Here is a 23,554-nt window from a genome sequence, read left to right as displayed (position 1 = left end):
AATTAAAATGTGAGCGTCGGGGCAAATCCCCGTTATCAGGGTATTGTGTCACCTTAACCTGCGATTTATTTTTTAATCATAATTTAAATAAATAAAAATGAATGCCCAAAAAGATACTTCGCCAACGTGTTCTAAATTATAGATAGTGAATTGTGTGGTTGTATAGTTGAATTATTAATGCGAAAAAGTTTTGTTTTTCGGCCATTTGCGGAAAAAAAACTATTCTGAATACTGGAAAAATTGAGTTATGGAGCTTAATGGATTTATATGAAGATAATTTTAGACGGTACCTAATTATACCTTGTTTGTGGGCTAGCGTATAGATGTGCATACTTGATATCAAGTAGGTACGTAGTAAGTACGAGTATAAACATTTGATGTCCAGTATCCCTTCTACAAAAAGTCTTCTAAAGAGTGTGTATTACTCATTTTCCTAAGGAGTGTGTAACACACATTTTGCTAAGTAGTTTGTAACACACATTTTGCTAAGGAGTGTGTAACACACATTTTGCACACCCGGAGAACGTTATTCTATCGATGCTAACCGAGGAGAAAAGGGTATAAGGGAGTTCGGATGCAGAAGGATCAAAATATAGGGTCCTTCAAACTTTGGGAGAATTTAGCATTGTGAACATTAATTTCTACTGCAATAACTGCATTGAATTAATTGACTGCCAGGTCACAAATTTAATTCTTACTCGGCCTCCACCGCTGAACATCATAAGTTGGACGAATTATCAAAACTATGTGATGGAGGAAATGTAAAAAGGCTCCGTTTCCCTAAATTTCCTAGCCACACACAATCAGTAAAAAGATATGCGTAACTACACAGACATCTTCTTCTGAGGCTGGCTATAATACTCAAAAAGGTTATATCTGCGCCAAGCTACATTCTAAAAATGTAATGCCGAATTTGTATTTTAAGCAAGATTTAAAGTAATTAAACTAAACAAGATTAAGGATGGATTGTTTCACAGAATTTGAACAATTCGTCAATTTTCAACGTTCATTCAAGTTCTGTTATTATATCATTATAGGCTAGTTGCTTGACAGAACTCAAATACTAACAGGACTTTTTTATCTTTCACAGAACTTGAAAATTAACTTTGAAATTTGAAAAATTGTTTAAATTCTCTGAAACAACCCGTCCTTAAAGACTTTGTACTACATTATCATTAATTTGTGGTAATTATTTGTTGTATTTTGTTCAAAAATGTTGATGTAAGTTTTTGTTCAATACCTTGATTTTAACCAGAAAACGTGTTATTTTTGATTTCTTAATTATTTAAAAAATAGTTCACGCATATTTCAAAAACATCTTCAAAGAATAAAAGTCTTCTTTGTACTGCTGTTTTGGAAGAAAAAGTGAGTTAGCTCCAAAATAAAAAAAATGGACCAGATATTTTATTTTTTACCCAAATCACGATAACTATTATTTTTTCAAAATTTCAGGCCATTTTAGCGAGCTAATAACGAAAATTAATAGCGATTATCTCTATGGATACCCACACCCTAATTTACAATACTTATCTCCAGATATGGAACTATTTGAGATATGGAAAAATTAAAAAAGCAAATCGATTTATTCATAACATTGATGTATTCGGTACTAATACGACGTGCTCTGCTCACTATCTTTTTTAAAAAAAATGTTTTTTGTTAGAGCTATCAATAACTTTTTTCGAATAATCAATAGCAATTGATAACCTAAAAGATTATATCTACGACAGTTCTTATCATATTCAGTTCTCTGGCTTAACTGGGTAAGTACTTTGTTAATTTAATCAAAATCTACAAATTCCTTGAATTATGATAGGTATGCACATTTACTGGCGTTAAATTTGATAAAATCGTCTTTAAAAAATAGCTTCGAAAAAACCGCAATGAAAATGTTTTTTTTATAAATTGAAAGAACAACTTTTCTTTAACTTTTGAAGGTTATATCGATCAATGTAATATATCTTTTTAGAAGAAGGTAATATAAACGAGAAACGAGAGATGAAACAAAATAAGACAGGGAAAAAAAAGATAACGATCTCATCGGGGAATCGAACCGAGGAACTCTTTCTTACCGGGACAACGTCTTTATTCAGTCGACCATTAGGATATAATTATTATACGTCATATTTTTCGATTTTATATTTAAAATTCAGAATTAACAATATTATCTTGAAACTAATTTTTCCCATATGTTTTATCTTTTTGAGGGGCTTTATCACCAAACGCTTATAAAGTTGATTATAGCTATGTGTCACATGACATTATGCATAAGATAAACATGCTCATAAACCTGGGTGCATTTCACCACAGAAAACAAGGTCTCATATAGCTAATACACGAATTTGTCTGGCAACAGCACTTTTATCATGTCTATTGAAATGCGATTGTTTCTATGGAATTGCAAACGTCATAACGGTAAACAGACAGTGGTTTAGGAATAAATTCGGTTTAGGGGAGTCACTCAAATAACCGAAATTGAACTTGATTTAGACTAATTTAGGGCTGGGGAATCCGAATCTGTAAGAATTAGGTGGGGGTCGGCACTATAAACTGAGTTATAGGGTTTTGAAATTTCGTACGCGATACATTTTTTTTTTATTAGTAAAAAAAGATACACGAATTACATAATATAACAATTACATAATATAATTACACAATATAGTTCAGTTATTAATTACATAATATTAGTATTTGATGTACCCCCATAAATAAGCAGGGCTTGTGTGTATGGGGGTGTTGTTATATTGGTTTATATTTGGTACGATTCAGTTCAACTGTTCGGAATACTTTTTAAGGTGGCTTTTGAATTCGTTTATATTTGCATTCATGTTTCTAATTTTTTCTGGTAATGAGTTAAAAAATTTAACTCCGAGATATTCATGGTTGAACTGTCCTATTGTTTTTTTTACATTTAGGAGTAGGAAGTATTTACGTTTGTCTAAGATTTCTGTTATTTTTAAAGGGTGCAATTTTATTTTGAATATAGTTTTTATAAATTTGTAATGTTGCATGGTAGAAGTATAATGAACTTAATTTTCTGACCTTAAATTGTCTGAATAAAAGTTCGGACGAATATGAATAAGGTTTTTTAATATGGTTTTTATTAGTAGTTTTTGTGATATGTAAATTGTTTGAGTTTGATTTTTATATGTACCGCCCCATGAAATAGAAAATAAATAGAAACCATGTTTTATTTATCAACTATGACTTAAGAAAATCAAATTAATGACTATTTAATACTTTGACATTTCAGAAGTGCCAACCAAAAATAAAAAGTGTTGCCATATAATAATAATATCAATGCATGGAAAATTCAGAAAATTAAATATCATTTGCCAGATTTGTAGTTTATTATTTAAAATCTTGTAAATATTAAATTTATATATATATATATATATAAACCTAACCTAACTGTGATTTTCTATAACAAAAAAATGCCCCTTTAATAACGCCTGCTCGCGTCCCCTTTAAAGTTACATCCCAGTTTTCAAGTAGTTTGTGGGCTACGCTAAGTTTGTATAGACTGGTTTGTGATTTAATTCTAATACCTTTTTCCCATGTTCTTCTGCCTACTCTAACCCAAACTAAAAACCTTACCTATTTTGTAAAAAATATTATTATTATATGGCAACACTTTTCTTTTTTTGGTTGGCACTACTGAAATGTCAAAGTATTAAATAGTCATTAATTTGATTTTCTTAAGTCATAGTTGATAAATAAAACATGGTTTCTGTGTATCGCGTACGAAATTTCAAAACCCTATAACTCAGTTAATAGTGCCGACTCCCACCTAATTCTTACAGATTCGGATTCCCCAGCCCTAAATTAGTCTAAATCAAGATCAATTTCGGTTATTCTAGTGACTCCCCTAAACCGAATTTTACCCGTGGTTTATTTATGCAGACGACATTTCTACCTAATTAATTATTGGTAAGTACATTATTTTTTGGTTTTTTAATTAATATGAGATTTTACTAGAGATTTGAGTCGAATGATTGATAGATATGTCTTATCTTTCAGGATAAATAAACGAGATTGAAGCACAAATTTTACGAAAGACGAATGACAGTGTAAACAAACGCTTGAAAATAAAAAAAAAAGTGACGCGATGTTGTCCTAATTATGGAGATAATATTAATTCTACAGCATCAGGTATTATAATACTAAATATTAAAAAGTTCAAAGTCACACTGGTTCTTGTGAATTATTGTTATTTTTGTTGTTATCTAAAGGCTTGCAATGTACATCTCGAATTGTCAGAATACAGATTTCATATTAATTAGCGATTTTTGAATTTATTTCCAAATAAAAGACTCTTCAGATTTTAGTAGTACAAAGCGACACATGCACTTAAAAATATAAATTTTTGGTAAATATTTACCCACGACTACCGTTTAAATAAACAATCATTTGATTCATCCTAATGACAATAAACAAAAACTTTTTGCATTTACGATTTTGAAAAATATTGATATTAAATATTATTTACGTAAATAATAATTTACGAGAAAATTTTCCAATTCGCGCACCATTTTCACACACCGAGTTCTCGCATAGTTCGCGTTTGTTTTTAAATAACAATTAAAAAACACAATCATAGTTTTTTATATCATAGACAATGAAAAACATTTTTTTAAATGATGTGTTAATTTATTTATACATAAAAATATTGTAAATAAAAAACCCGTTATTTATTAAAATTAACGTATTAATGGAAGGTTTTTTTTATATGTAAATAGCCTAACCTATAATAACCTAACCTATCCTAACCAATAATAACCCAACCTAACCTATACTAACCTAACGTATCCTATAATAATCCAACATAACCTAACCTAACCTATCCTATAATAATCCAACCTAACCTCACCTATCCTATAACAATTCAACCTAACCTAACCTATAATAACCCAACCTAACCCAACCTAACCTATACTAACCTAACGTATCCTATAATAATCCAACCTAACCTAACCTATCCTAATCTAACATATAATTATCCAACCTAACCTAACCTAACCTATCCTATAATAATCCAACCTAACCTAACCTAACCTAACCTATACTATAATAATCCAACCTAACCTAACCTATAATAGCTCAACCTAACCTAACCTAACCTATCCTAATCAAACATATAATAATCCAACCTAACCTAATCTGTAATAACCTATAATAACCCAACCTTACCTAAAATGAAAACGTTTTATTTAAAAAAAATCGTAGTAAACCTTTAAATATTAAGAAACTAAATTCATATGATGTTTGGTATCAAAGTTGATCGCCTAACAATTAACGGGTGCGTGTCTATTATGCCGATTATGCCTTTCATGTTTTCTACACTGCCACTACACAAACAAACGCGATGTTCATATCGTGATTGGTTTATTTGTGTTCATATCGATTTTCTGTCAAAATGGTGTGTCGTACGGAAAATTTTCTCGTAAATTATTATTTACGTAAATAATATTAAATATCAATATTTAACAAAATCCTAAATGCAAAAAGTTGTTGTTTATTGTCATTAAGATGAATCAAATGATTATTTATTTTTAAATGCGTGTTAAAAACGGAAGTCGTAGGTAAATAATTACTAAATTTTTGAACGCCAAACAAAGATGTTTTTAATGTCGCTTACAAATGGTTTTTTTAGTGTGAAAACTGTACTTCCTACCTTACGCGAAACAAAAAAATGTATTTAATTAGACAAAGGTATTATACAAGCTATTGTTCCTTAACTTTTTTTCATTTATTATAAAAATTTGCATACCTTGACAAATATTTTTCGAACGCTAAATGTTGTTTCAGAATTAAATGAATTTTTTCGGGAGCGTTTAAAGTAAATCATCAAATACAAACTGAGAGCTCAGTATTCTCTTTTTTACTTCCAGATAATCCGAATGCCATTACAGAAGAGGTGCTTGTGGAGGTGTTCTTCGTAGAAAGAGATGAAGACGAAGCATTCCTCGATAGCCGTCCACTTCCAGAGCTATTACCGAGAATGCAGTCTCCGCTCCAGAGGCCCCCGCCTCAGACCTTCTGCCGTGGGATAGTTGGACCATTCCGCTGCTTCGCATGCCTTAACGATCAGCCAGCCGCAGCCGGTGCCTTGTGTGAGGCGACCACCGTCTCAAATAAGCCGCCGTATCGTTAAAGAGAAGAGAGAATTCCCCAGACTCCAGAGGGTCCTGATACTTATTATATGGAACAGTGCTCCGCAACCGGTGTGCCGTGGCACACTGGTGTGCCGTGAGCCGGACACTGGTGTGCCGCGGTCAAATTCAATGTATTTGACTTTTAAAATATTTCATTATGTATTTAATACAAAATGACAAAATATTTTTCATAAAATATTTTCTATTTTTCATTGTCTGCAGATACTGTTAAAAGACGTATTCACAATATATTAGAAACACTGATTAGAAAACTGTTATTGGCTGAAAAATTTGCGCTTCAGATCAACGAAACAACCGATATTAAAAATAAAGCACAGTTGATAGCTATTGTACTTTTCGTTGACGAGGACTTTATTAAAGAACATTATTTATTTTGTAAGGACGTTCCATAGCGAACTACCGGTGAAGATTTTTTTCAAGTAACCGATGATTTCTTCAAAATATATAATATTAAATGGAGCAATTGCATTGCTGTTTGCACGGATGGCGCTGCGGCAATGACGGGTAGTAAAAAGGGTTTTGTCTTTTATGAAAAACAAAAAAATCCAACGTTACAATTTACACACTTCTGCATACATCGAGAGCATTGATGGTCAAAAATTTACCGGAGGAACTTTTGAACACGATGAATGAATGCATTAAAATCGTAAACATAATTAAATCAAGAGCCCTAAACTCGCGAATCCTTGGAACATTCTGTGCAGAATTGGGAGCCAAATATGAATCTTTATTGTTTTATACTGAAATTCGTTGGCTATCCCGAGGCAAAGTTTTAACTAGATTGTTTGAGCTTCGTCACGAGGTGTGTGAGTTTCTTTTAAATCAAAATATGCCCAAACTATATCAGTACCTCGATGATAATTACTGGATAGCCAAACTTGCATACATGGCTGATATATTCGAGCATTTGAATGAACTTAATAACGAACTTTGGCAGAAAGAGTAGCAAAAAGCATGTTTGGAAATGTACCAAAGGATCAACCATAGTACAATTAAAAACAAACAATCAACTGTGGATCTTGCCCAACAACATTTAAATATGCTTCAGCAGAAATTTGGTTGGTATTTTTATTCCATTAATACGGAACAATACGATTGGATTCGAAATACTTTTGCAACCAATGCAATAAATTCTACGGAAGCAATGCTCCTTCAAATTCGAGTGGAATTTACAGATTTAAATACTGACATGACATTAAAACTTTACTTTTCCGAAGATCAATTAGATGTTTTCTGGATTTACGTTAAAAAAGAATATCCTCACATTTCCGTCAAAGCATTCTTAACACTACTTCCATTTTCAACGACATATTTATGTGAGCAAAGTTTTTCAACGCTTGTATTAATTAAAAATGATAAGCGGTCATGCTTAAAAGGTCTTGACCAAGAATTTCGGGTTGCGCTGTCAAAATCGAGACGAATATAAAACTTTTGTGTTCATTGAAACAAGTGCAGGTTAATTTAACAATTAATCGCTCATTAATTTATTTTAATTTTATAATAATTATTAAGATTGCGTAAAAATAAATATGTTATAGTTATATGTATGTATGTATGTATAGTTTTCAAATAAAAACAAGAAATTGTTGTAAAATTTGTGTATCCATTTAATATGTATATATTTTAGCTTTTGGTGTGCCGCGGAATTCTAGGAAGAAATTTAGTGTGTCGTATGTGAGAAAAGGTTGCGGAGCACTGATATAGAAGATCAAATGAGGAAATAGGAGGAAGATGATAAGAGGCGATTGAAACTGAAAATCACAATTAATGATTGCAATAATGTTTTTTTTATTTCCATCCCCTTTTAACAAAAATATTTAAATTTTTAAAACATAATTATTTATAAATATGGAACATAAATTATACAAAATTAATAAACAAGAAATATCATTCAATAATCTCGTGACTGGATCCAAACCACCTATCTTGGAAACAATTGTATCTAATAATTAAATTGGAATCGCAGATTACTTGCGTGTTCTATGCAGAACACACCTTTTCTGTTGAGGCACACTTCAGCATTTTTTCACAAGAAATAAGAAAAAATAATTTCAGTAATTAATTAAAAAACTCGACTAACTTATCGAATATATAACCGCTATTAGCTGCTTCGAGTACCCTTTAGTAAAGAGGTACTTTATCTTATGCATAAGCGTTTTTGAGCGATGGTGAAATCGAAAAAATACTATCATATGCAAAGTGCTTCTGACCGCTTATAAGCAAGATGGTGAAATTGATTATTGAAAAGTTCTAAAAAATTGGTAACCTAGATAGTGTCTCGGATAAACACACCCGATTTTATTTATTTATATGTGATACTTATTGACCTTTTCTAAAATTCTAAATAAATAATTAGTTTTTATTGAAACAACTTTTCTTTAACTTTTGATGATACCCATCAATGTTATTAATGGAAGAACTTATCTTCTTTTCAATGATATTAAATTTACAAACTAAATAATCTTCACTCATTTTCATGATGGGGGTAGGCAGATATAATAGAATACGAAACAAACTAATTTCTTTGAACTAAGACTCTCCATGATTTTTCAACGGGTCTTCGCTAGTTCATTATAAAGATAGCACTATCACATTACTAAACTCTTGAATTTCAATGATTTCATAATGACAAAATTATAAAATAAATATTAACATATTAAGTTATATAACATATTGAAATTATTTGAGTAAAACCTCAAATAAGAATATTTAATTATTTCAGACAACATTAGCGACTCGATGCGGTCACATCTAGGACTTGAACCCAGCGGTGACCCGGCAAGGCAAGGGTGACCGTATCTTGTTCTGTTTCAAATTTTCGTTTAGGAATCGCTTATATTGTCCGCAATAATTAAACATATTAATTCTTTATGAATGGGGAAATTGCCAACCGTCATCAACAAAACGGTGTACCTGAATTTATTGTGAATAATTATTTCGCATCGATAATTGAAATAAAAAGTCCTTATCATCATCAACTTCTGGTTAAATATCTGTAATAATTTATTTTATTTATTAATCTTAATTTAGCTCACATCTTCGTGTGTGCTAATAGTTTTATAAACATATAAACATGTACATTGTTTGGCAAACATAATCTTTCTTTAAATTTTTCAATAAAGTCACAAAAAAAAGAAACATTAATAATTGAGATAGACATATTTTCTTAATTCATTTTTGAACTTATTAATATTTTCTATCACAGCAATTTCCTTCGGGATTTTGTTATAGAGTTGAACGGCCTGGTACATCAGAGATTTTTGGGTGCTTGTTTTTTTTCTTGTTGGCAATCTAATTTGCTTAGAATTTCTCGTCCCGTGTCCGTGTATCTCGTTATTGTAATTTATTTTTCTTTTCAGTTCCTTAGACATCATCCCTAATTTAATTTTATGTATAAAAATAAGTACATTCAAATACACAGTTTGCTTCACCGTCAAAATATTCAGCTCCTTTAACATGTCTCTTATCCGTGTGTATATGTTGCGCTTAAGTATTATTCGCATTGCTTTATTTTGCAGTATTTGCATTTTTTTCATTTTCTCTTTATTGCAGAGAAAAAGAATACTTGAACAGTAATTAAAGTGTGGTGATATAATTGTATTGTATATTATCTGGCATGTTTCTTTATTTACTTTGTTTCTGATTCTACCAAGAAATGATATTTTTTTTGCAATTTTTTTAATTGTATAGTCTGCATTTTTTGAGAAGTTCAATTTTGAGTCTATAATAACACCTAGATATTTAATTTCTTCCACTTTTTTTATGATTTTTCCATTTATAGAAACCTTTGGTTCCTCATGCGTATTTGTTCTGCCTATATGCATGTATTTTGTCTTATTTACATTTAGTTTTAATTTATTTAGTTTGAGCCATTTTGACAATGTTTCTAAGTCACTATTTATCTTTTTGATTGCTTTCTCATAATTATCTTCTGCAATATAAATTAGTGCGTCGTCTGTAAACAGTCTTATTTTGCAATGTTTTAATATTTTAACCATATCATTTATGTAGAGTATAAACAATATCGGACCCAATACAGATCCTTGCGGTACACCCAGCTTATTTTCAATCGGATTTGATATATTGTTTCTTATCTTTGTTGTTTGTTGTCTGTTGCTTAAGTAGTTTTTAAACCATTCCAGTTCTTTCCCTTTTATTCCATATTTTTTTAATTTTTTAATAACTCTTTTTCTATCTATTGTTTCAAAAGCTCTCTGAAAATCTAAAAACACCGCAACAATATGCAAGTTTTTATCTATATCTACCTTCCAATCATCAATTACTAAATTTAACGCTGTTTCACATGAATTATTGTTCCTAAATCCAGATTGTTCGTCACAAAGGATGCTATTATTTTCCAAGTATTCTTCAAGTTGAGATTTAATTATGTATTCCATCACTTGCTCATATTTTGGTAACATATTTACAGGTCGAAAGTCTTCACATTTTTTTGTGTTCGAAATCTTTGGAATCAGTATCACCATAGACGTTTTCCATGATTCAGGAAACTTCCCTGTTTCTAACGATTCGTTTATTAAACTAAAAAACTCTTCTCCTATTACAGGTAATGCATGTTCTAATATTTGAATAGTGATCCCATCTTGGCTAGGCTTTGATTTGATTTTGGACAGTATTCTTTGGAGTTTCTGGCCGTCTATATTCTTAAACTTTAATTCGCAAGTTTTTTCTTCAAAATTGAAAATTTCTTCTTCTTCTATGATTGGGATATTTTTGTTAATTTTTTCTATACTTGTCACAAAATATTTATTAAACTTATCAGCCATGTTGTTTTCGCCAGCCAATTCGGTTGGGAATATGATATCTTTTTCCACATCTTCACATTTATTTTTCATCATTGACTTGAAGTGTTTTCCACATTTTCGTTGGATCTCCCCTTTCCCGTTGAATTTTGTTGATGAAATGTTAATTTTTTGTATCCTTTATAAGTTTTGAGTACTTGTTTCGAATTGTTTTAAATCTATTCCAATGTTCGTTATCCTTTGTAATTTTTGCTATTTTATAAGAAGTATCTCGTTCATATTGCATTTGTCTTAGTTTTTTGGAATACCATTGATTGTTGGTTTTAATTACTATACGTTGTTCAGGCATTATTTTATTTATTGCATCAGTCATATTGGTAATTATAGTTTCACCTTTTTTGTGAAAATCTAAGTTATTTACATCTTTCCAATCTTGAATCAATAATTTTTGAATCATTTTACTCTTATCGTATCTTTTCAGGTTTCTTCTTTTAATAACTTTTTCGATATTTTTGATGTTTTTATTTTTTGCCATCACTATATTAATGATGCTATGATCTGTTATTTTAGGTGTATCTAATATTTTTACATTTAGTTCATAATCATTTGATAAAACAAGATCTATGAGTGTACAGGTTGATTGTGTTATCCTAGTGTATTCTTTGACCAACTGTTTCATTCCTGTAATGTTGATGATGCTTTTCATTTTCTTTGTATAAAAATCTGTTTCGCATTTCATGTTTATATTAAAGTCTCCAATAATTATATTGAGATCAGTTTCTTTTAAAAAATTTGAACACCAGTTTTCAAAATAATTTATAAAGTCACTTTTACTGGCATTTGGGGAGTGATAAATTACGCAGTATACTCCTGGTCTAAATCCTTTCTTAATTTTTATTGCTAAGATCCAGGTACAGTTTTTGTGATTTTCGTTAGAAATTGTTTCAAAATTTATATTATCTTTCAGTAACATTATTACTCCGCCTGTATGCCGACTATTCGAATTACATCTTATTACCTTATAGTTCGTAAATTTTATTTCAACTTCTTCTATTTCTTCTGTGACATGCGTTTCACTGAGCATGATCATTTGAGGTTTTCGTTCTTCGAGTAAAATTTGTAACTCTTCATGGTGTGCAGGCAAGCTTTGTATATTAAGGTAAAAGATCTCTTCGGTTTCTAATTTGTTATTCGAAAATATTTTTAAGTTACTGTTTACCTTAGAGCAGGTCTTTAGTGACATAAAAAATCAATTTTCTTTTTTTCTGCTTCTACTTTTCTCACGTGCACTGAACATTCATCACTCCAAGCAAAATGGTCAGTTGGCAGTTGTAATTTTAATCGATCATTAATTTTTTTGCAGTTAATGCATTGGATGTCTCTTTGACAGCTTTCGTTGTCGTTGTCATGTGTTGCGGAACATCGAGTGCATGCTTTTTCACTTCTGCAGTCTTGTGCCTTGTGCATGTAGCCATTGCACTTTTACACATTTTAGAAGTGAGATGTTATCGAACACCCGACATCTATCCCAACCAATATTTACTTTTCCTTCTTTTAACATTCTATTGTATGTATTACCATCAACTTCCATGAAAATGGTGTAGTTAATGTCTCCTCGTTTGGTTTTAATTTCTTTTATAAATTTAATATCAATTTTACTATCAAATGTTTCAAGGTAATCATTTTGCATCTTAATTTTGGATACAATTTCTTCCGGAGTGTATTTATCCGATAAACCAATAATTTTAAGTTTGGGATTCTTAGGTTTTGGTGTATTCACATCATAATTTTTTCCCATTTTTGATATTATTTGTTCTTCCATCTTTTTTGTTACAGCAACATCCTTACACTCTACTATTACTGCCCCTTGTTTAAAGTTTCTAATTCCGGTGACACCAAAATTAACAGGATCAATGTTTTGTTTTATTTCATCCTTTGTAACCGTAAAATAATGGTAAAAATAGTTCTAATAGTTATAATTGGAGAATTGTTCCTTAGTTATTTTGATTTGATTTAAGTTAATGGGTGCGTTACAATAATGATTGGTTTTGTTTGTGAAATTTTAGGTCCCGGAAAAGTAAATTAATGCAGTTCTGTTTACCACTACGGAAGGAAAATGCAACAAGTCACAGAAAATTCCGACTCTTCAAAGAAGAAACTGGGGATAGTATACACATTTTTAGTACAGGATTTCGGGGGTTTGTCAAAAAATACTGGTAGGTGCTATTATTTTAATCTTATCCTCACATAAATAAATGATGCGCTCGTGTGGCAATCTTCTCACATATGTGACAAATGTGGAACCGGTGCCTTGAATGTTACAGTTAGACACTAATGTTTCATTCACATTCATATTTTTCTGTTATTCGGACTCTTGACACGATCCGAATCAAGTATTGATAGTGACTTTTTCTACCATTTACTTTTACGACATAATTGAGATGTACTATTTTTTGTTCATGGCGGAAGGTAGGTATTGTTGTCTAGGACGCTGTTATCGAGATGATTTTTAGAATGAAACTATATAAAAAACATTTCTAGTTTCTATAAACACAGTGAGGAAATGATAACATGCTTACTGATGGGTTGATTATTTAATAATTTGTTTTTATAATATTTTAGATTATGAATCGAGAAAAGAAGAAGACACCAATGCAGACGCTGAGATTATTAAAAAATGCTTCCGGGGACTCGGGTTTGTTGTTGAAGAGCCACTGATAAATGGTACGAAAGAAGAGATAACAAACTATTTAATTGAAGGTAAGGGACCCGCAATATATATATATATATATTTAATAACACTTGTTTGCTCGAACTCGAATACATAGTAGTATAGTTGTAAATACCTACCAGAGTAGTAGATACTCTACAGAGATAGATAGATACTACATTTCCAATAAGAAATATATTTTTATTTTTAAGTAGGCAGAGTTCTTGTTAACAATTATTTTACAAGCAATAATTATTCGCCTGAAACACTCATCCACATTGAAAAATCTCCTGATAAAAGATACATGACGCCAACGGGACTCGAACCCGTGTCCCTTCGATTTCCGGTCGACAGCTCTGACTGAGCTATGGCGGCTTATCTCTTATCCGCGAAATAATTCAATATATACTATTGTTTCATTCAACAATTACTGCTTGAGTGTTTCAGGCGAATAATTATTGCTTGTAAAATAATTGTTACCCTTTGTGCTATGCATAAAAAATCTTGTCTTAAAAACATTAGTTTACCAAAAAATAATAAGAGTTCTTGTTGTTATATTTCTTGTTGAAGGCAATCGATAGATTACTAGTGAAGCTTTTTCTCCACCGATTTTAATTATTGGACAATTGTCATTTATAATAGTAATTTCCTCAACTTCAGCTTTTATTTAGTTTTTAATGTACATAATTACTCCATCATTTTATTTTTTGTTATTCAAACTTGAGTAGGATGTATATCCAGCAATTTCCAAATGCAAGTAGGTTTTTATGGTTTATCCAATATCCAGTAACTTTCAGTCAGTAAAATTTTAATATTCAATTAAAAATTACAACGCATATTTTTTTCTTATACTTGTGCAATATATTAAAACAATTAGTATTTAACTTTGATAGGTCACACGATTCCGAGGTTAGTTTAGTGTCAGACATTTTATTATTACAATTGTTGTTACGGTGTGGCTTTTTATTTATATAATATTTTTTTAATCATCTAGATGTCTAATGTAAATTGTTTTTTCATTTGTCGTTCTTCGTGTTATTTTTTTCCATCTTTGAACCAAACGTATGAATATATTTTTTCCTGGCAATTTGTTTAGTCTTCCAGAGTAGTTCATTGTGATTGGGGCTCGATTCGTTCCCTCGGTAATATCTGAGATTGCAACATAATTAATGTTTTTTCTTTTTGAGATAAGATTTTATTTAATTGTCTTATCAGTAAATTGGAAATTGTTTCTTCTTACTCTATTTTTAGTAATTCCGTTTGTTGTTCCCCATTTTTTGTGGAATGCCCGCTATTTCTAGAAAATTACTATTAGTACCTACACAAATTTTAACATTTTTATCTCAAATTGCTAAGTAATTACTAATTACATTTTATTCCTGTCCTTTTCCTGTTCACTTTCTATGCTTTCAAATTCACTTTCTGTTTTTTTTTTAATGCAAAATTTTTATTTCTAGTTATTTTTATTGATTCATCGTATCGATTACTCACAAAGTAAATACTTTTTGGGTATCTTGGGTTTATTTATCAATTTTTGATATAATTTCGTTTTTCCTAGAATTTGTTTTTTCTCAATAATCTGTATAATTTTATCCATGTAAAATTTTTCTTCGTTTTCAATGACAACTGCCTTTCCTCTTGTATTTTTTTCCATTTTCCGTCACTAAAATTTTTTGTATTTGTAATTATTTAATCTTTAAAAATATAACAGTCTCCCCAGTTAAAAAAATTGATTCACTGGTACAGTAGCGACAATGACAGCAAAAAAAAAGATATTTTTTCAGATGAACTATTTTTTCATCACTCTCATTCGAAGGTCGTTTAAAGTGAATTACCTGTTTAAAACACGTTATGATTCACAATGTCTTGATATTTTTAGTTTGCCAATCGGATACATTGACTAAGTACGAGTGTGTATTTGTATTTTTCGTTACGCACTCCCCGAAGCCCGGAAAACTTCTATGTTTTGGCGACACAGTTTATGACGAAGAAATTATTGACATCATGAAAGGCGAAAAACATTCCGGTCTACTCAAGATATTTGTCTTTCAGGTATACGTTATATTGATCAAATTACTTTTATTCATGGTGTGTATCTTTTGAAACAACTATTATAATTATTCCAGGCATCCCAAGCAACACGTAAAGAAAATCAGAAGATACAGTCTGACGGTTCAGATGAAGGATTTGGTCGTCCCGATGAAGCAAATTTTTTCGTTATTAAGAGTTCATTTGAATTCAAGTTACCTTCATCCGAATATGGATCTTTTTTCTTAAAAGTGTTTTGTGAAAATATGGAAAAAATTGGAAATGCCTCCTTATTTGATGTCATGGCTGCAGTCCTACGTAAGCTTAAATGTCATAGATATCAAAATGATAAAATCCGACGGAATAAACATCTACCAGAAGTAACCAGCACACTGATAAAGACGATGAATTTCCAACCGGCAGGAAAAACCTCGTTAAAGGCTTCTTGTTACGAAGAGAAGAAGTCAATGGGAAAACTAACAGTTTTTAACTATTACTACAAAGGAAATTATTTTGAGAATATAAGTAAGTGCTGAATAAACTTATTATTTTATTCGTTTTATATTTTTACAAAGTAGGAATACCGTCAAAATTTTGTGGAAGATTTAAAAATTATTTTGATTTGACAAAATGGCGTTCTTCTAAATAAGTGAGATACTTATATTAATCCCATTCCACAGTCATAAAGAAAAATTCCGCCAGGAACTTGCAAAAATCATTTTCTGATAATTAATAATAATTTATTCCAAAGTGTATTCAGCAGTTTTGCAATGCAATAGAAATATTCTATTTTCGAAAAAACGACAAAAATAACCTTCACGGGTCGCCCGGCAGACGTGAAATATGTAATAAACTTTTATTGAAGGAGGTGAAAGTGAAAGTGAACAAGTCTTTATATTTTCGATACTAAAACAGTAATGTTATTATTATCAAAATGTATATAAAGAAATATATTACAAATTAAAAATCATCTTTTAGAACAGATTCATTGCCAATTTTATCGAGAAAAGAAGCAAATAAATACATAACTAAAAATAAATAATATGGGAAACATAAGTTGCAAGATGATATTGTTCATTCTGTATTTGAAATATGAGATTGACAAATACGACGTTTAACAAATAGGTCCAACGGTCAAGTTAGTTGTCCCGGTAAGACAAGTGAGTTCTATTCCTAGTTGTGGCCGTTATCGTTTTATTATTCTTTATCTTTTACTATTTCATTTTTCTTTTAGATTTATTAGTATCATCTTCTTCTTAAATGATAAATAAATAACTCTTCGGTGAGTCTTCCCAGCACAGAGTTTTGGCGGCCAGCCAACTAGTCACGAGGATGGCCGAATGAATCGTGGTACTATGTTAGAGCGCATTGCCACGTTTTTGTTTTGTTCTGACGTATACAGCGAAGTGCAGAATTCGTGGAATGGTATCATTTTGACCCTTGTACCAACTGCAAAGGTGAAAACGCCTTGACAGTATAGTACCTGCTCTAACGGATATCACTCTTCTTTGTCCTTCCATATCCTTGATGTCTTTTAGGTCGCCTGTGATAACATGTCCCAGGTATTTTGCGCTAAGACTAACATCCATTTTTCTTCCGTCTATCCATACTGATGGCGTTTGCATGAGTTTATTTTACATTTGAAAATCATAACGATTGATTTGGATCTATCTCCACAAATTTGGAGTACCTACATAGTTTCTTTACTGCGCTGAGTGACGGTGCGAGATCTTTCACATATTATAAGAAAAAATAGGTACACCAGAAAGTGACTTAAGCAAATTCCTAGCTGCCTTCTTGCTTACAATGGTAGTACACATAATGAAACATCTTCCTTAGGAACATTAAATAATTTCTGAAAGCCGTGCGCACTTACTCACCCATCGTTTTTCATTTGAAACGTTGTTGTCGATTGCAGCGCCCTCCATTGAATTTCAGTGTATCTTGAAAACTAACAGAAAACATTTCAATTTATAATAAGCTGTACTCCGCCACGCGTTGCTGTGGCTCAGTCTGTCTGTGTAGATAGAGAAACAATAGCGCGTGTTACTTTTGCGTCCAACAGATAGCGGTGTTTTTTAAAAGAAAATGCATTGTTTGCCAGTCACAGGTAACATCTATATTCTACATAATAAAGGTATCTTAAAACACACGCGTATTTGAATGCAAAGTTGTGTCAAAATTTCAAAGCAATCACTGAAGAACTTTCCGAGATTTAAGATTTTGAACAAACGAGCATTTACATTTTTATTTATATAGATATTCCTTTTAGAATCCATTTTCGGATCAACGTATGGTGTTGAGGCGATCAAAAGAAGTTTTCGAAGTGTTGGTTTCGACGTTGAAGTCAATATTGATCTACCAGCAGATGCTGTCCGAGAAACTCTTGATAACGGTGAGTTAATCCCAAGGGCCGCCTCTTATTTTATAAAACCTAAGTACCTTACTTAAATTTAAAAACAAGGAATGAAATATTATGGAGGAAAGAAAGGGAGTAAAACAAACTCTTCAAAAATTTGGAATACAATGCGTACTTTCCCGAGATCATCTGTATCTATTTTCTCTTGGGCATAATTTTGGAGAGCTCTCAGAAAAAATATTGAAAAATAATTAATTAAACACACTATTTTCTTCTGTTGGTGGATGGAAATATTTATGGGAAATGTGAATCGTTATTCAAGTTCACTGAACTTATAGTTTTCAAAGTTGGAACTACTTATCATATCAGAAAAAGCTATTAAATAGAATAAGAATTAAATTGAATAGAATTAGGTAGATAACAAAAGTACTTCACGAATGAATAATTCTTTATTTGAAATGCTTAGGTAGTTGTTTTTTTTAAATGCTTGGCAGGTGTTTAGATAAATTATTAGAGTGAAGATACGTTACTGAGACAAAGCGCTTGGTTTCACTGAACCTGGTCCAGTGGACATACTTTACTTCCAGGGTTACATTCTTTGAACGGCTATCTTTTCCATTAGCAGTACTACATTTTTTGTTCGATTAGTATAAATATAACGTGTCTCGTACTTTTATAATGAAGTTGCAGATGTTATTTATCATGTTTACTCTTTTTTTTCTTTATTTTTATGTCAATAAAATATCAATATTTATGTAGACTGTATATAGATCACAGCGGAATTTTCGTCATTTGATATGGAATTTTGAAATATCCATTTTTTATTGTGATATCGCACAAGAGTCCCAACCGCTCCCAACCGTCTGGAGCCAGTGAGACTTTGGCATATTGTGAAGCTGAAGGTAGTGGGGAAGGGGAGGAGATGGGAGAGAGAGGAAGGTGGGGGAGTACCTGGCTATTTAGAACTGGTCACCGAACACGGGTAAAGCCATTTCAAGCACCGTTTTAATTCGGAATGTGGTCTAACACCAGGACGATACTGAGAGTATCTTTCACTCTAGAACGTCCTGCAAGTATACTTTATAGTATCTCCACAAACTCAAAAAATATGTTTATAAATATCACTGCTATTTATGTTATTGTCACTTCCCAACATTATTTTTCAGGGAGTAAGTGTAGGGAGCGGGACTGTCCTCGCACAGCGCAATGCAGTCTCAGGCATGAGGGGGGTGTACCAGCAAATTATAGTAACGACACTTGTGCAGCTGTCGCTATAATCGGTTGGGCCGCATTCGGCTACCTGCAAACAACCCGCGAGGTAATGAAAATATCGGATATAATAAGCAGACTGATAACTAGGAAGGAGGATTACGAAGAGAGGGAAGATCTTTCCGGCAAACCAAAATTGTTTTTCCTACAGGTAAACTAAACTACTACCTAACCATCACATCATTCTCCTTGCCTGATTCACATTCAGAAATCGGCTCGTATATACTCTTCTATTATTCTGACTCTTGACATGGCCCGACTCAAGTATCTGATTCGGTTCCATGATAACTCAACACAGTGATTATTCAACACACCTTTAAAAAGTGATATAAAGTCATTAAAAACGATGAAAAATAAAATTAAATCTAACCTATCCTACATAACCCAGTTAGTAATTTTTTTGTTTCATCACTTTCCATGACTTTATATAACTTTTTAAAGATGTGATGAATTTCATTTTGATGATTTATCCGGTCACCATCTGATTCACTTGATCATGCCGTGTCTTTCCCGGGCGTTCCCAACTTCTTCTAACATTCAAATTTGTACACACATTCTCTTTACAATTCTTTCTTCGTACATTCCCTCTTCATGCCCAAACAATCTGAGCGTCCTATTCTTAATCTTACTCACTACGCTTATATCAGCCTTGAATTATTAGCGGATCTGCACAGTCTCATACGATCATACGCGGTTTAACTCACATACGCCACTGGGATCTAATTTCCACAGTATTCAGTATACTTTCATCCTTCCTCTGCCAGTTCCATGCCTCACTGCCACATGTCAGGGTAGGTACCAGCACTCCATTGTTCACTGCTAGCTTCGCTTCTTTGGACAAATTTTTGCTAGCGCCAACCGCGTTCAGTCCTCCATTAATGCAGTTACCTGGATTTACCTTTCTTTCAATATCTCTATAAGCCTTCCAATTTTCTCGTAAAAAGGCTTCCCAAATACACAAACTCATTCCCCTGCTCCAAGTATTTATCTTTCATATAATCTTACAGGTGCATATTAAAATTGATAGAAATTAAAAATCCCCCCGGCCAATGAACATATCGCTAATAGAAGATTATAGAAATAAAATCATTTGTAGGCACGCGGCAACTGCGTGTTTTCAGTAACTGTGAATGTGAATGATGAGTGTAGGTGATGGCATATTGATTGGACGGATATATTTCCAACTTTCATAATGACAAACTTAGCAATTACCAATTTCCTGAGGGATTAATGTGGGCGAGTGTAGTTAACAGATAACAGATCATTTGAGATCACACGATCACACGATTTGACCATCTTAGTAAAATAACAAAAATAGTAACTTGCTTGTTTCCTGGAGGATTTGAAGTGGTTAACGATTAACGCGAATGAGTTTGTTTTATTCATTATTTAAATTTTAATCTGTGTGTGTGTTTTTTTTAAAATTACATAGCTATGTAGCTAGATGTCAACGGGTTCTTAACAATATAGGTTCTCTAAAAATAATTAAATTAAGGTTCTCTATAAAATATATATTCATGAAAAATTATTATTTTTATCATAGAAAAAAGAAAATTAAATTATTGCTTAGAATGATATACAAAATCAGAGAGAAATAAACGTATGTTCATAAAAAAATACAAAGAAAATTAGAGAAAAAATAATAAGATTAGAACAAAAAATCTTTTTAACCCAACCTATTTTTCAGCATGCATATAAAGTAACGAAAATAATAAATAGTTTGCTTCCTCAAGGATTAATATGAGTGATTGTAAATCGTCAAATAACCAATATAGTAACTTGCTTACTTCCTTGATGATTAATGTGAGTGATTGTCGATCATCATATGACTAATATAATAACTTGCTTGCTTCGTGGAGGATTAATGTGAGTGATTGTCGATCGTAAAAAATTACCAATATAGTAAATTAATTAATATGAGTGATTGTAAATCGTCAAATAACCAATATAGTAACTTGCTTACTTCCTTGATGATTAATGTGAGTGATTGTTGATTATCAAATAACTAATATAGTAACTTGCTTGCTTCCTAGAAGATTAATGTGAGTGATTGTAGATCTTCGAATAAATAATATAGCAACTTGCTTGCTTCCTGGAGGATTAATGTGAGTGATTGTCGATCGTCAAATTACCAATATAGTAAATTAATTAATATGAGTGATTGTAAATCGTCAAATAACCAATATAGTAACTTGCTTACTTCCTTGATGATTAATGTGAGTGATTATCGATCATCAAATAACTAACATAGTAACTTGCTTGCTTCCTAGAAGATTAATGTGAGTGATTGTAGATCTTCGAATAAATAATATAGCAACTTGCTTGCTTCCTGGAGGATTAATGTGAGTGATTGTCGATCGTCAAATATACAATATAGCAACATGCTTGCTTCCTGGAAGATTATTGTGAGTGAGTGCTGTACGTAGTAAAATTAAAAACATAAAAACCATCTTGTTTCAGGTTTGCCAAGAAAGTTCCTATAAAATCAACGAACCGCTGATATTTGATGACACCGTAGTCTTCCATAGTTTTTACCATGGAACTCACTCACGCCGAAATATAAATGACTGGTTTATCCACACACTTTGCGAAGTAATCGAATCAATTCCGGATAACGTTTCCATTTCACTGATTGACATTTTACAAGAGGTGCAAAAAAATTTTGTGACGAATTATCGCTCTTTACAGATGCCTGTTATTTACAGTACTTTGAGTCAAAATCTTATCATTAAAAAAAAAATAAGTTCTGACAAAAAAACATGAGCTAAAAGTTTCAGCATTCATTTATCATGGCAAAAATATCATAATATTTCATTATTATTGTCTCAAAGTGTTTTTAAATCTGTGTTTTAAAAATTCGTTTTAACTTTACCAACACTCTTCACTTTGTTCTTCTTAAATAAGTGTTAAATAACTTTGTGACACCATTTTAATTAAGTGACAATAAATTAGTTTGTGTTACATAACCACTTTTTTATTTTGTTCGTTTGTTCAGCAGTATCTTATTTTATTTATTTATCGAATCTTGTTTGGAGTTCTCTGAACTCGTTTCTCTATTCATCTATCTGTTACACTGGCCGTTACTTGATGCAACGGTGTTCATGACTAAAATGTCTAAACCAGCGCCCAACATTCATACACGGTTAACATTTGGCTTATGAGAACGGGTCGCTTATACGACTCGATCATGAGTGTAACAGGTCGACTGTAGAAAGATTTGCCGGCCTCTGTATATCCTCTCTCCTACAACATGTAACAACACCCTTCACTCCTTCCTCTCCACAGAAAGTCCCTCTACACAGCATCCTCATCGATGACAAAGGCTCAGAAGGAAATTATTTTCTTCAGAGCCTCCTGTGTGGAGTTTATGTTAAAAAGACTGATTCATTCGTTATCCTTAATCTTAGTTCGTCTTTCGGGCATTTCGTAAATTTTTTTCTTAGTATCGGGGTATAGTGACGCCCCCCTTAAGTTTTTAAGTAAATAAAAAAATAATAATTTGCAAACTTTCATAACCAAATTATTATGCAACTTGTACGAGAAAAATAATGACCGGTCGGTGGCTGAGTTGACATCGCGTTTGGGTCCCATCTAGGCGTGGTGTGTTCAATTGCTCGGCGGCTAAGTCCTCACAACACGAGAAAAAATTTCCGCTTCTTGAGGTGGTAGTAGGAAATTTTCTAATATTGTCGGGTTATTCGTAACCTGGGAATGTTTGTCTTTCTTTAAAAAAAATTAAAATCTCTCCAGAATATAACCACTTATTAAAATTTAGTCTAATTTACGAATTGTATCACTATATCGTTATTCATAACCAAAGTGTTCAATGGGTGGGTGGGAGACGGTGGGGGGATAATTTGTATATCGATGAATAATAAGAAAATATATAATTTTATGGCTACCCCTTGAACCTAATAAGCACCGTACGAAAATTAAAGCCACGGGGTGAAGGGGATGGTATATGAAAAATGCCGAAATAATTATTTATAAAAATATTTGGATTTTTTTTTAATTTTTTTTTTTTATATTAACTCCACACAGGAGGCCCTGAAGAAAATAATTTCCCTCAGGGCCTATGTCATCTTTGGGGATGCTGTGTGGAGGGTCTTTTTGTGGAGAGGAAGGAGTGAACATGGGTCTTGAAGAGTGCCATGTTGTAGGAGGGAGGAAACACAGAGGCCGGCAGTTCGTTCCACAGCCGAGCTGTTGAACTTAAGAACGAATCGTAGAAGCGACCCGTTCTCATGTGACA

The 23,554-nt window shown here is 31.9% G+C and overlaps 1 protein-coding gene across 2 annotated transcripts; it reads left to right on the top strand.

The window, feature by feature from the left end:
• Positions 1-1,608: 1,608 nt before the first annotated feature.
• Positions 1,609-22,240, top strand: LOC149411293 (uncharacterized). Of its 2 annotated transcripts, none has more exons than XM_089647112.1 (8): positions 1,609-1,763; positions 13,003-13,152; positions 13,559-13,696; positions 15,526-15,698; positions 15,773-16,199; positions 17,947-18,069; positions 19,200-19,351; positions 21,763-22,240. In XM_089647112.1, the coding sequence occupies exons 2-8, from the start codon at positions 13,053-13,055 to the stop codon at positions 22,063-22,065; spliced, it is 1,416 nt and encodes a 471-aa protein (XP_089503238.1). In that variant the 5' UTR covers positions 1,609-1,763; positions 13,003-13,052; the 3' UTR covers positions 22,066-22,240. The 2 variants fall into 2 exon arrangements, with proteins under 2 accessions (XP_089503238.1, XP_089503237.1); XM_089647111.1 differs by having other exon boundaries at positions 19,200-19,453.
• The last annotated feature ends 1,314 nt before the right edge of the window (positions 22,241-23,554 follow it).

This window comes from Hesperophylax consimilis, chromosome 26 (genome assembly GCF_061612785.1).
Source record: "Hesperophylax consimilis isolate HC1 chromosome 26, BYU_Hcon_1.0, whole genome shotgun sequence".
Taxonomy (NCBI): domain Eukaryota; kingdom Metazoa; phylum Arthropoda; class Insecta; order Trichoptera; family Limnephilidae; genus Hesperophylax; species Hesperophylax consimilis.
The sequence above is the reverse complement of the archived record's forward strand: the minus strand, read 5'-3'. Positions and strand labels throughout refer to the sequence as shown.

Bases quoted from the DNA above. Each gene is read 5' to 3' on its own strand.
- LOC149411293 (XM_089647111.1), top strand. From the start codon at position 13,053: ATGCAACAAGTCACAGAAAATTCCGACTCTTCAAAGAAGAAACTGGGG. The intron at 15,699-15,772 runs GTATACGTTATA...TAATTATTCCAG, and splicing joins TCAAGATATTTGTCTTTCAG to GCATCCCAAGCAACACGTAA. The intron at 18,070-19,199 runs GTGAGTTAATCC...ATTATTTTTCAG, and splicing joins CCGAGAAACTCTTGATAACG to GGAGTAAGTGTAGGGAGCGG.